General features: G+C 45.2%; 1 protein-coding gene across 1 annotated transcript; it reads right to left on the reverse strand.

Moving 5' to 3' along the window:
* Nucleotides 1-13: 13 nt before the first annotated feature.
* PtA15_16A221 (uncharacterized protein) lies at nucleotides 14-1,661 on the reverse strand (the record flags this gene model as incomplete). The annotated part of the gene is made up of 4 exons (XM_053163891.1): nucleotides 14-584; nucleotides 715-1,026; nucleotides 1,301-1,331; nucleotides 1,469-1,661. The coding sequence occupies 4 exons, from the start codon at nucleotides 1,659-1,661 to the stop codon at nucleotides 14-16; spliced, it is 1,107 nt and encodes a 368-aa protein (XP_053027870.1).
* Nucleotides 1,662-12,476: the final 10,815 nt, after the last annotated feature.

Here is a 12,476-nt window from a genome sequence, read left to right on the forward strand (position 1 = left end):
CATCCTCGGCTTTCTATTCGGATTCGGCTAACGAGAAGAAGTCGCTATCAACCGCTGATCGCCGGTGTTTGTGTTTGTGTGTGTTTTTGGATGAGGATGCTGATGATGATGAATGAGACTCTATATTATCGAGGGAGAGCGGTTGGTCTTGATCTTTTCGCTTTTTGTCCTCTAGTTCATCTTTTTCTTCATCCTCACTTGACTCTTGACTGCTGTTCTGATCGGCATCATTTAGTGTGGTCACATAGGACTCATTGGGGTCAGGATCGGCTTGGTCATCGGAATCGCCATCGCTGAACGAGAAGAGTTGTTCGGTGTCGGAGGATGAGTCATCCTGGTCGCCGAGACTGGATTGTTCGTCGGATTCTGAGCCAGATGGAAGTTGGAGTGGATCTGGGTCGAGGTTGGTCGGATCACCATTGAGTTCGATGGCCAGGGCATCGTTCTTATTGTTTTGGTCCTCCTGCTGGGCGGCTTGGACGTCCAGGTCGAGAGTGTCTTTGACCCAGTTGATGAGACAGTTGTGTCTGAGTGAGAGCTGATGCCAGATTGCTAGATGATCCGGTTGAGGCTCCTCCCGTTGCCTTTCCAGCGAGGCGCAGCGCATCGATCCGGCCCCCGGAAGCCAGTTTCTGGGTATGACCGACTTCTCCCCGGCCCCCCTACCACATGCCTTTGCACCCACAGCTCCGGGCGCGACCGGTCCACTCATACCTGACGTCTCTGGACATCCGGGCGAACAAGTTGAAGGGCATGGCGGGATGAGAGCCCGTGGCCGCGTGAAAGTCAGCGATACTGATGATGGGGCTACGGTCGACGACGATGGGCCGTCTCAGCCTCTCGGTATCGTCGTCCTCGAGCTGCTGCTCCGCATCGTCATCCTGGCGAGTAAGGCCGCCGGCACGGGGCGCACGGGCGTCGTCGATGAAGATGATTTGGTGGCGGCTGCACACCAGTTCGAGCCGCTTGATAAGCTGTCCAATGAAGCCTTCGGCGGAAAGCCGGCCCTTCTGCCGATCGTCCTGGCTTTGATCAATAGCGTGAGAGACAGACAGAGTCGCCGGAGAGGTCCTTGGGCGCCTTGAATGTCACCTGCTGAATTGTGAACGTAGGACTGTTTTCTGGCTCAAGCAGTGCTGACACGCTGTCGCCCATCCCACCCTCAAGCGTCGTCGTGCTCGACCTTCTTCCCTCAGGTCGCATTGAATACATGATCTTCTTTTCCGTCGCACCGTCCGTATCGTATGAGATCACGAAGCCGTGATTTCCTTCCTCCTCAATGTTCAGACGTCAGACTCACAACCTGGGAGCTGGAAGCATGAAGAGCTTATCTGTTAGCAATGGATCAATTAGCATGAGTCAAAGATGTTTTGTACATACTTGGGCAGTTCCAAGTGTCCCGACCGAATTCTTCTGGATCGGGTGCACTTAGTTCTTTCCAACGGCCAAGGTACATCGGGTAGCCCACCCAGACAGAAAGAAGGGAGAATTCCCGCCCTCCTGAAAGTGGAATGCGTGGTTGGAGTTCGATGTCGCCGAATGCCTGGTCGGGAGCGTGCCGGTTTTCTTTTCGGATCCTGTTCGTGATGACCGTCGGTGATGAGCTGGCAAGGCACCACGACGACCTCATCAAGGTTCCGCATGGCGAGGTCGGAGACCATGCTCTTGGCTATGCTGACAGATAAGTCAGGCCCGCTGCATCAAAGCATGATGCCACTAGATCTTTCAGATTACTGAATTGTTCCAAGAAAGCTTGGATGCAACCACATCTGCATGTTGAAATTTTGTTCAGAGAAATAAATGAGCGCAGAGTTCTGCCAATCAGATCCGGATACAAAAGAATGGTGAGAAGTTTAACTACAAGACTCAGAGATAAGAGATTTTCTTATTTTAAACTGTCATAAATCCTCTGTCCGCCAATCTCGTGTGTCTTGAGGAGGGTACCATGAAATAAAGCAAAAAAAAAGGTTTTGCAGCTGAGATCCTCTGAGATCACTTCTGTTTAATCAATTCAATTATTATTGATGTCTTGAATGAATGAGTCCTGGACTAGTGGGTACCAATCAAAGACAATAATTGGAGCGGCAACTTGTTCAACAGGAAAGGCTCCTGGTAGATCCACAGAATTGAGTGGGGCTTGATTGGCAATGAGATTGGTAGGAAAGACCAAGTTTTCAGAGTCGTTAGAAATTGTGGCAAGAGTTCCTGCATATATATATTTATGCAACATGTCAGCCCAAAACAGTTTCCTATTCATCTGAATTGATGATTCATTGACTAACCTAACACCTGATTTGGGTTGTGCACCACCTCAGAAAATGTGGCGGTATCAGGATTGCCATCCAGGTGGATGGGAGTTGAAGCAGAGCTATGTGAAGCCTCTACATTTCCAATAAACACAGGCAAGATGCCATGGATTACTCTGGGACCTGATGCGGGGATTGAGTCTTGAATAAATACTAGAACTTGACTGTTGCTACTGCTACAATGCCACAATATCCAATCAATAGCTGGGGCTGCAAAAACTATTTAAATGTAAAATCAGTAGCAAATAAATATGTGTACATGGTAGATGGATGGGATGAATAACAAAGTGACATGTTGGAGTGCATAAGAATAAAACACTAACTTAACTAAGCCCCACCCTCCTACCTGTGTTTGGAGCCCCTCCTCAAATAGAGGGACTTAGTTAAATTAGATAGAATATTACTGCAACTGCTGCCACCCCTGCAGCCGCTACCGGGGTTGGAACCACCACCGCCCTACCAGTCACGTGGTGAAATGCAAGAAGTGTAGAGAATGTAGAGACAGTGCCCCCCCTCAAATAGAGGGACTTAGTTAAGTTTGATAGAATAGTACTGCAACTGCTGCCACTGCTGCGGCCGCTACCGGGGTTGGCACCACCGCCGCCCTGCCAGTCACGTGGTGAAATGCAAGAAGTGTAGAGACTGTAAAATGAAGATGTGTCTGGTGAGAGTCAAACTCACAACCTCAGCTATGCTGAGACACATCCTAGAGTGCTGCCTTTAACAACTAGGCTACAGATGCCTGTGGCTGCCAGCTGGGTGGTTTGTTGGTAGTGCTCATGGGTCAATCTGACAGCCCTCCATATTATGGTGATACATCATGGTAGCAGACTGACAGACAACTCTACAGAGGCATCCTCCTCAAGGTCTCCATCTTGTCTCAATGTCAATCTGTGGTTGTATTGGGGGGACTCACACCTCTTGATGACCAGTACAGACTGGCATTGAGCAGATTCACTCCTTATCTCCAATTACTGGTTTGTGCCAGTCATCGAGGGGAGTCATAGCTCTTGATGAACGGTCTGTGCGGTGTAAGACTCAAAAGTGGTAATGAAACCCTTTTGCTGAATTTTGAAGGGTATGTTGATGGGGTTGCAAGCTCTGCCCTTCTGTTATCAGTCAACAAGACCCACCAAGCTCAGCTTGGCAAGTTTTATTAAGTGATAGGTCTGGTCTGTTCCAGATGAAATATGTTTGACTGGCAACGTGTAAGTGTTTTAATTAATTTTTTATAAGGGTTGAATTGTTGCTATAAGGGTTGATTTATTGTTATTAGAGCTGGCACTTGGCACCTGCCGGGGGGTACCCGCCACACTTCAGCACATAATTCTATGCGCTTACAGGTACCCATTGCGCGCATGCAGCTCCCTGCATGTATTTTTACTAAAATGGAACCCCTGGCACCCGCCATGGGCGCCTGCAGGCGCATAGAATTATGTGCTGAAGTGTGATGGGTACCCGCCGGCGGGTGCCAAGTGCCAGCTCTAATTTGTATAAGGGTTTTAGGATTTGAGTGTGGATGAGTGTTGGGTGACTTGTGAGTTCTGGGTGAGGAACTGGGGAGCAGACCACTGGGGGTGAAGAGAGCTCCTTTTATAGACAAAAGTGGAGCCCCTGAGGGGCTTGTGGGTTAGGGTTTCAGCTAATTTAGACAACAGGGTGAGGGATTTTAGCTGGTGGGAGTAGATACAAATGATGTCATGACCCCCCCAAGGATGCATGAATGGTGTCAGAATATACAACAGAACATTCTAAACGTGCCAGGGGTGCATACATGATGTCAGAATATACAACAGAACATTCTAACGCATGCATGAGGTGACAGTAGACTGCATGAGCTGTCATACAGGGGGAATTAGTGCATACACCAAAGTCTGAGGCTGCAGAAACAGTGTAAATGATGTCATACTATGTATATAAAGGAGTGTATGTAGTTAATATGTAATGAGTGTAGCCTGACAGGGAGATTTATGTTTGTATCCTGTGATGTGTATATGTGTACTACTGTGAAACTTGGGTTGAGGCAGGTGACAGCTGGGTTACTGGGGCTGGCCGTGTGATAGGTGTCCATGAGGTGTAACTTCCACACTAGAGGGGGCCCAGGGGTGCTTCTGGTGGTGAATAGGGGTGAAATTGGCCGTAGAATCCATTTCTGGGGTCCATTTGGTGGTATCTTTAGGCCTAGTACGAGTACTTATGTGGTGTAGAAAAAACTTTTTATTTTTCCACTTTTCCGTCTACCACAACATCAAAAAGACAAATTTTCATTTTGATGGTATGGAAGTAGAGATTTTCATACAGAGAGTAAGAAAGGTCGCTTCTATTCACCAGGGAGGAATGTGTTGCACTCTCTAGAGAGTGCCAGACCGTAATTTCTTTCTAGAAGTCTGCCAGATATGAGTTGAGAGTTGTTCATATGTTCATACTCAACTCATGCTGGTCTGATCTTTATCCCATCTTGTTTTCTATGGTGAGTTAAACTCAACTAATGGTTTTCTCCACTCATAGTCTGGTACACACAGGTGGTCTCCAATGACCGGTGTGTACTAGCCATCAAGTGGAGAAACCCTCCACTTGATTATTACCATTTTTTATGGCCATAAAGTGGAGAATACCTCCACTCCATTACTGGTTTGTAAAGAAATCAACTGGATAAATACTCCACTCCATGATCCTCTGTATGAGCCATGGAGTATAGAAATCCTACATTTTTTGACCATGTATACCTGCCAATGAGTGGAGATATCCTCCACTCAATGACCAGTTTGTATTTCCATTCATAGGAGGTATTCGTTTCTCAATTACTATTTTTACACCGGTCATTGAGTGAAGATATCCTCCACTTGATCACAAATGTGCTACTAAAAGTTCAGCTTAATGAATAGTACATGTTGTTCATTTATGAGAGCGGCCCTTTCCCAGATTAATGAAACATCAAATACTATACATTGCACTGGGGAATTCCTGGCTCAACTGCCAGGGAATGCTGACCATCCAGCTGCGCTTTTGTGAGCTGGGTGGACAGTATATATTGCCTAACAAGCTTGGGAAGGCTGGCTCAATGACCAGTATCTGTTGGTCATCGGGCTTGGAATTCACCCATGTTATGGCTAGTAGTTGCTGGTCATTGGATTTGAGCTTGGGGAGGCAGCAGGTTGATGTCCACTGCACTTGTCCACCACGATGTTCGGCCGAACGTTGTGGTGGACAAATTACAGGGTTCCCCGAGTCGGGGAAGCAACAACCCAATGACCAGCACATGCTGCACATTGCGCAGGCCTTTCTGAGCTTGGAAGGCAGTAAATACTGTTCACAGAGCTCGGGAAAGCCCAGTTGGCACTGCCAGCATATTTGGCTGGGATGAAGTCATCCAAGTTTAACTGGGATGCACTCAACCAATTTAAAATGGGTTGATCTCATCCAATGAAATAGAAACCCAAGGGGGGTACCTTGCATTTATATTTCATCAGTTGAGATCAACCAAGTTTAAATTGGTTGAGTTAATCCCAGTTTAACTGGGATAAACTCAACCCAGCCAATTTTTCTGGAAGTGTGGATGGCCAGAATGTGGTGGACATTGAGCTGAGAATTTCCCAGAGCAATGAAAAACACACATGACTGGTCATCAATTTTGGTTACATGGGTAAACTTCTGGCCAATGTCCACCCTGATGTTTGCCCAAACATGAGGGTGGAAATTACAAAATAAAAAACCCCTCCCCGGTAAAAAAGGGGGATTCTGAGCCAATCCAAGTGTACCCCCATGCCCATAGTTCACTTGTACCAACCTTCAAACCACCAGACACCAGTTTTTTTACTTACTTTCCTCACATATTTGGGCAAATCCTGCTTTCTGAAGGCCACTTATTTTGAGTGTTCTGGATAAAGCAGGTCTGCAGTATAGAAGTATTAACTAAAAGGTGGTGCTACACAAGTACCATGTGATGAGAGCAATCAGAGACATTTTTTTGAACCATGCAAATCAAAACAAAGGTAGATAGGAGGAGATTCATGTAAAATGGCTGGGTATAACATCTAAAGATGATAAATTTACAAGAAAAAATGTGTTACCAACATTGGTATTTGTGTGGGCATTATGATTCAATAATTCACCACTCACCTTGGATTTCTCAGACCAGATTTTGAATTATTTCTCCAGCTAGCTCCAGGAGCAAGGGAATATTGATGCACTTGTGAATATCCAACAATCTACCGTGTTTCCCTTGAGAAGCTTTGTTTAGGCCTCTAGAACATGCATTTTTCAGTCAATTGTATTTCAATTTACAAAAATTGTACAGTGTGTAGTCATGTATTAGGCAAGGTGTATATTCCCAAATTGACAACTCTTCAAAATTCACAATTCAACATTATTTTCTGGTTCATCCCTTGGAAAAAATGGTAGGTAAAATTGACTCCAGTATTTTCATATTTCATATTTATGGGAGGAAAATTGCATGTTACACAGGTTTTCCTTGCTCTGACACTGATTGATACTTGAAGAATAGAAAGTTGATGGCAAACCACTTTCTTTCCATTTTAATATAGGGAATCCGCATGGAAGAAATATGCTGCAAGGATTCATCAGCCAGTTGGCTGATCCTCCAAAGTTGCCACATTTCAAAATTATGTTGCATGGTATGATGTTATGGGTTATTTGACTGAAAAGATCTGCAATGAAAATTATTCCCCCTCACTTGGATGAGGATGTATTTTAGAATACGGATAGGTACATTTTTGGAAACACTTGTGTGCATTGAAGCTCAATTCCACAGTTGTTATCATGATCATGAACCTAACACAAAACTTCAGCCAAGAGATGTTCATGTGTTGGAATTGAGTTACAGATCATTCCAAAACAACTTGACCTACAGTTACCCTTGTATTCGGAAGAAAGTGAAAAAGAGTTGAAGTTGACATTTGAATCACATCAGACCCCATTGCATACAAAATTACAGCTTGGCACTCCCTAGAGAGTGCAACACATTCCCCCCTGGTGATTCAGGGTGCCAGTGCAATTGATCTTGCATTTCAATTGCCACTTATCATTTATAATAAGAAGATAAGTGAAGCTCTTGAGCAGATGGATGGACACAAAACCGGTAACTGGGAGCTCCTAAAGAAGCAGATGATCAGAAATTGGGGAAGAGCTATTCTGTTTAGGAAATATAGAGAAGACACCATACCACAGTTGATCCAAAAGGCCCAAGAAAGTAGAGATGGCACTTGGCACCCGCCGGCGGGTACCTGTCACACTTCAGCACATAACTCTATGCACCTTCAGGCGCCCATGGCGCTTGACAGGGGTTCCATTTTAGTAAAAATACATGCAGGGAGCTGCACGCGCGCAATGGGTACCTGCAAGCGCATAGAATTATGTGCTGAAGTGTGGCGGGTACCCGCCGGCGGGTGCCAAGTGCCATCTCTACAAGAAAGTCAGGGTATCAAGACTAGAACTGAGTACAAAAATTTCATTGGGGAGCTGGAAGAAATGACAGACTATTTCATCAGGATGGGATACAGTCATCTAAACCCAGAAAGTGGGAATCCTCTTTGGAGAGCCCTCTCCGCCAAACTCAAGAAGGAAGTAACCAAAGACTTAGCGCACGCCAAGCAACTCAAGAAGAACAAAGATAGACATAACATTATTCCAGAATTGGATACTTTAAAGAAACATGTTGACATGTCTCTAATCATTATTGATTTTGATGATGAAGAAGTGGTAACCATTACAAAAGAGATACCCAAGAAGAAAGTTGCCATTCAGGATCCTACTGAGACAGAGGAGTTGAAGGATAAAGTAAAGAAGCTCACCAATGCGCTAGAATACCAGACTAGAGCTGCCCCTCCTCATCTTAGCAGACCCTCATCAACACTGGGTAGTTACGCTACCCGTAATGGTAGCGTAACGGTAACGTAATGATTTTTGGACCATTATTGTTACCGTTATCTGTAATGCTAGATTTTTACGTTATAAATATCCATCCTAGCCAAATTTTTGTTCCAATTACGTTATCTTGTGGGGGGGGGGCGGGGATTTTTTCCCTGTAGCTACATTACTGAAGTAAATGAAGCAATGTAATTACTAGTAATTTAACTGATAACGCAAATAAATTCACTATATATTTATTGTTTTTGGGGGAGGATTGCCTTCAACGCCTTCCCGGCCTCCGCGAAGTCTCCAGTCAAAGGGATATCTTTGCGAAGCCACATCAGGTTGCTAACACAGCGCAACATAGTTGAGGGAAGTAGGCTCCCACGTCTACTGCTACACACATCTGAAGCTGCCAAGAATAATCTCTCGACAGCGCAGGAGCTCCCAGCAGCTCCCAGATAGGCGCGGGCCATGAAAGGCAGTGTGGGGTAACTCCCCTGGTTCGCCTTTCAATAAAAAACAATCAATGAGCATATGCAACACTGCTGCTAAAAAGACAAGTAGATCAAAAGAAAAGAAACTAACTTTCCACCATTTCAAAGGAGTATTCTTGTGGTCTATGGACCCTTGCTTGAATGAAAGGTTCGCGTTGAGTTACATCTCAATCTCATTGTCCTGAGGGGTTGGTTGTTGTGTCATCCGCAAAGCGAGGCGGGCCATGAGCGATGTGGGTTCAAGAGCAGCCGGCTTTTTTATTTCAATCACATTGGCATCCGTAGCATGTGTGGTGGCATGTCTTTTCCATTCCTTTTCAAGTTTGAACTCATTCTGAAGAAGTGCAAGGCACTTTTTTACCTCGCTGCTTCCAAGACCAAAACCTAATTAGAAGATGTGCATCCGGTAACACGGATGCAAGATTGTGGAAATAATTAAGGTTTTGCAGTCCATGGCCTTGGCTAGATATCTCTCAACTCGGCAAAGCATTGCATGGTAAATTGGGTAAAGGGAATTGGTTTTGAGCGCATCCAAGATCTTCTCCTTGAGACCTTTGCTCAGCTCCAGATATTTGGGAATGATGTGTGTTCCTGTTGCCGAGTTACCTTCCATCTGGGAGGTGAGCTCTACAAAAATCTGAGTTGATGATGCATCAGTGGACTTGGAAATGTTAGTTCTGACACACAGAATTTATTTAATGCTAACCTACTCATCATTAAGACTTTCAATCTCTTGCCAGTCTTTCAGGGAAAAGAGGATGTTTTCAAAGTCACCGACACCCTTCTGTTGTTGAGATTCCTTGAGAATTTGATCAATAACTTCTTTGGTGTTGATAGCTTTCCTGTAGCTCTGGTATTTGATATTCCAGCGGATACCGTATCCCCCTATCAATGGAGAAACTACCAATTTAAGCTGTTTAGCAACATGATCAAAATTGGCCCGCTGCGCTGCTGGACGAGTAATATGTTTGATCACTGTATCAAGCTATGGGCAAAAGTTAGTTTCACCAATTAATCAATTATGTACATCTAGTACATAGCCAAAAAAAATACCTTTTTGGTAAGATCTTTGAGTTTGCTTGACTTGACATGTTTACTACCTGAACCACCCAAAGAGTTTGTGAATTCTTCCTCATTTTAATAGCTGTCAGTGGCCGCAGCAAGTTCTTCTCCCGTGTCAGAAGCCTCATTGTCTGCGTTACCGTAGTCAGCATTGGAATCAACATCAAGCGCATATTGTCCAGAGTTGCTCCTGTCAACCACTTTGCCCTCATTGACTGGTAGGGGACCTGAAAATTCAGGTTCCTTGGGCTCCTCTTCCTCAGTGAGTCGTCCAAGAACCGGGAAGAAGCCTAAGACCAATTCTTTTGCTTTCCCTGGGGGCAGAGTCTTGAGTGACAATGCGGCAAGACCCGCATTGACAATCAAAGCCAGTTTGTGGCAAATGCACTGGATGTGCATTGTCGTTGGGTCCCAATCAACATCACCCGCGGTGGTGGTACCGTTGCCGTTGGTGAGTAAGTCATACATGTAACTGGCCATTTTGTTATTGTTCGAACCCAAGTCAGTTGTCTGGGCGAGCATGTATAAAAGTAGGAAGACCTAAGTAAGCGTTGGAAAGGTCAAGTACATATACAATTTACATAATGATTCAACTTATCTTTTGATACAGCTTATTCTTTCTGAGTAATGTTGCGATGGGCCGCGCCAAGAGGTGACCGGCGTGCTTCCAAGGTATCATCTTGAGGGTTAGATGTCGGACAATGTACTGCCAATCTTGGTTGACATAGGCAACTGCCGCGCCAATGAAAGCAAAACGGTTGCCTTTAGTCGTCCACACATCGTGGATCAGGGTAAATCGAGTGTCGAGGTTCTTTTTAAAGCCAATACCAAACAATCAGAAAGTTGGTACATAATTAAAAAGGTTATCCACATACATTTAGCTTGTTGAAAACATGAGATTTGAGGACGGAGTATAATTTCTTGGCCTCATCAGCGGACCATTGTTGTCCGTAGAGCACAGCCTTGGGGTTTGCAAACTGAAAAGCGGCACGGAGGAATGGATCTTCAATTCGAGACCATGGCAACGCCTGGCGGATCTGCCACAACATCAAGAGCTGGTTCAAGACCCGATTCACAAAGGCTGGCTTGATGAATACTGTTAGCCCAGTCTGTTTGTTTGGAGTAGCAATTTTTTTGGCAACAGTTGGCGGTAACTTGATGCCCGCTTGCTTGGCTTTCTCCCAACCGGGGCAGCCTTTCTGGTTTTTGTCCGCCTGGGTTGACCCATCCCAATGAGTTTTTAGATTTGCTTGAGATGATTTTTGTGCTCGGTAGGTGTTCGGGCACCACTTGCACTTGTACATCAAGGCAAGACCAGGTGGATCACCTTCCCTCCGCACAGGATCCTCAAAATAATCAAGTACATTTGCGTACTTGTTCTTCTTTTTGTTGTTATTTGGCCCGTTGGCGTCGGTAGAATCCTGATCAAAATTGTAGGCGTCACCATTAGAATTGAACTGGAAATAAAGGTGAGAAATATCAAATCATTATCAATCAAAATCCAGTAGAAGCCCGGATGGAATGACATTTATTAGAATATACACACCTCTGCGCGAGAAACCGCTCCTTTAACCCTCTTTGGCTTGCCAGCTGGCATGGCAATTGTATTACTTGTCAAAGCGCGTTTCGAAGAATTCTCTGCGCATTGCCTCTTCTTAACCGGCTTGCTTGTCCTTTTGCCTTTGGTTTTTGATTGCACGGAATCTACATTGGATGACCTTTCTGCTGGTCGTTTCCGAGTCGCTGGACGAGTTATTTTTACCCGAGAATCAGAGGATGGGGTGACCATGTTTGGTGCAACTACTACAGAAGAAGAACGCCTTGATCGGCGCAGTTGAGTCGTGGATGTATCAGTTCCATGTCCATCATTTGCAGACTTGGTCAAGTTCTCCGCTCCGTGGGGTTCGAGGGCCATGATTTGATTTGAAATTGACTGTGAGTATGAGTGACTGGTCTGTGGTACGGGTTCAATTAAGGATGTGGCCAGGAAATAATGCAACAAGTTCTACCTGAAGGTATATGATTACTTTGGGGCTAGATTTTTGAAAAGTTATCATTGGGTTGGGTCTGTTTGACCCCTGGATAATGCAATAGCAAAATATCCAGGGGTGGGGCACTGTAGAGCATGTGTTTCATTGCAATAGCACATTATCGAGGGGTGGAGCAATGTACAGCATCTGCTTCACTCTGATAACGCACTATCCTCAAATATTATCAATACGTTATCTGTTTCAGGAGGAAAAAAAAAGGCACAATTACTGAAAATTTTGGAGAAACTAAAGTTCATTTCTCATTAGACTCTTGCAACTACGTTTGTAACTACAGGATCATTAATAAGTAGCATTTTTCTCTATGTACCTAAAGGCAGGTCGAGAGTGGCCTGATGGCTATGGAGATGAGTGGGATGAGTTGGATGGGTGAGGAGCACTGCGTCTGCGCTGCTTATCGCTAGCTATATGGTTGATCTACACGACGGGCAGAGCTCATGTCTCAGTCAGTCCCTGGAGCTCATCTAGCGTTCTCTTTCTGGTTGCTGTTGCTTACGCTGGTGACAACGGTTTATTGGAATAAACGTTCTTTGTCCTGACGGAATGGTTCCGCTGCGGTTCTGTCTGTTTGCGCGAGCGCCGTTCTCGGTCAGCTCGGCTTCTGCATCTTTACGGTCTAGGGAGCTGCTCCAGTACTTACGGTGGTCTATGTCTTCCGTAATTCTGTTGAGCAGCTCGTGCCTGGTCTGTGTGCC

Source organism: Puccinia triticina, chromosome 16A (assembly GCF_026914185.1).
Source record: "Puccinia triticina chromosome 16A, complete sequence".
NCBI classification, from domain to species: domain Eukaryota; kingdom Fungi; phylum Basidiomycota; class Pucciniomycetes; order Pucciniales; family Pucciniaceae; genus Puccinia; species Puccinia triticina.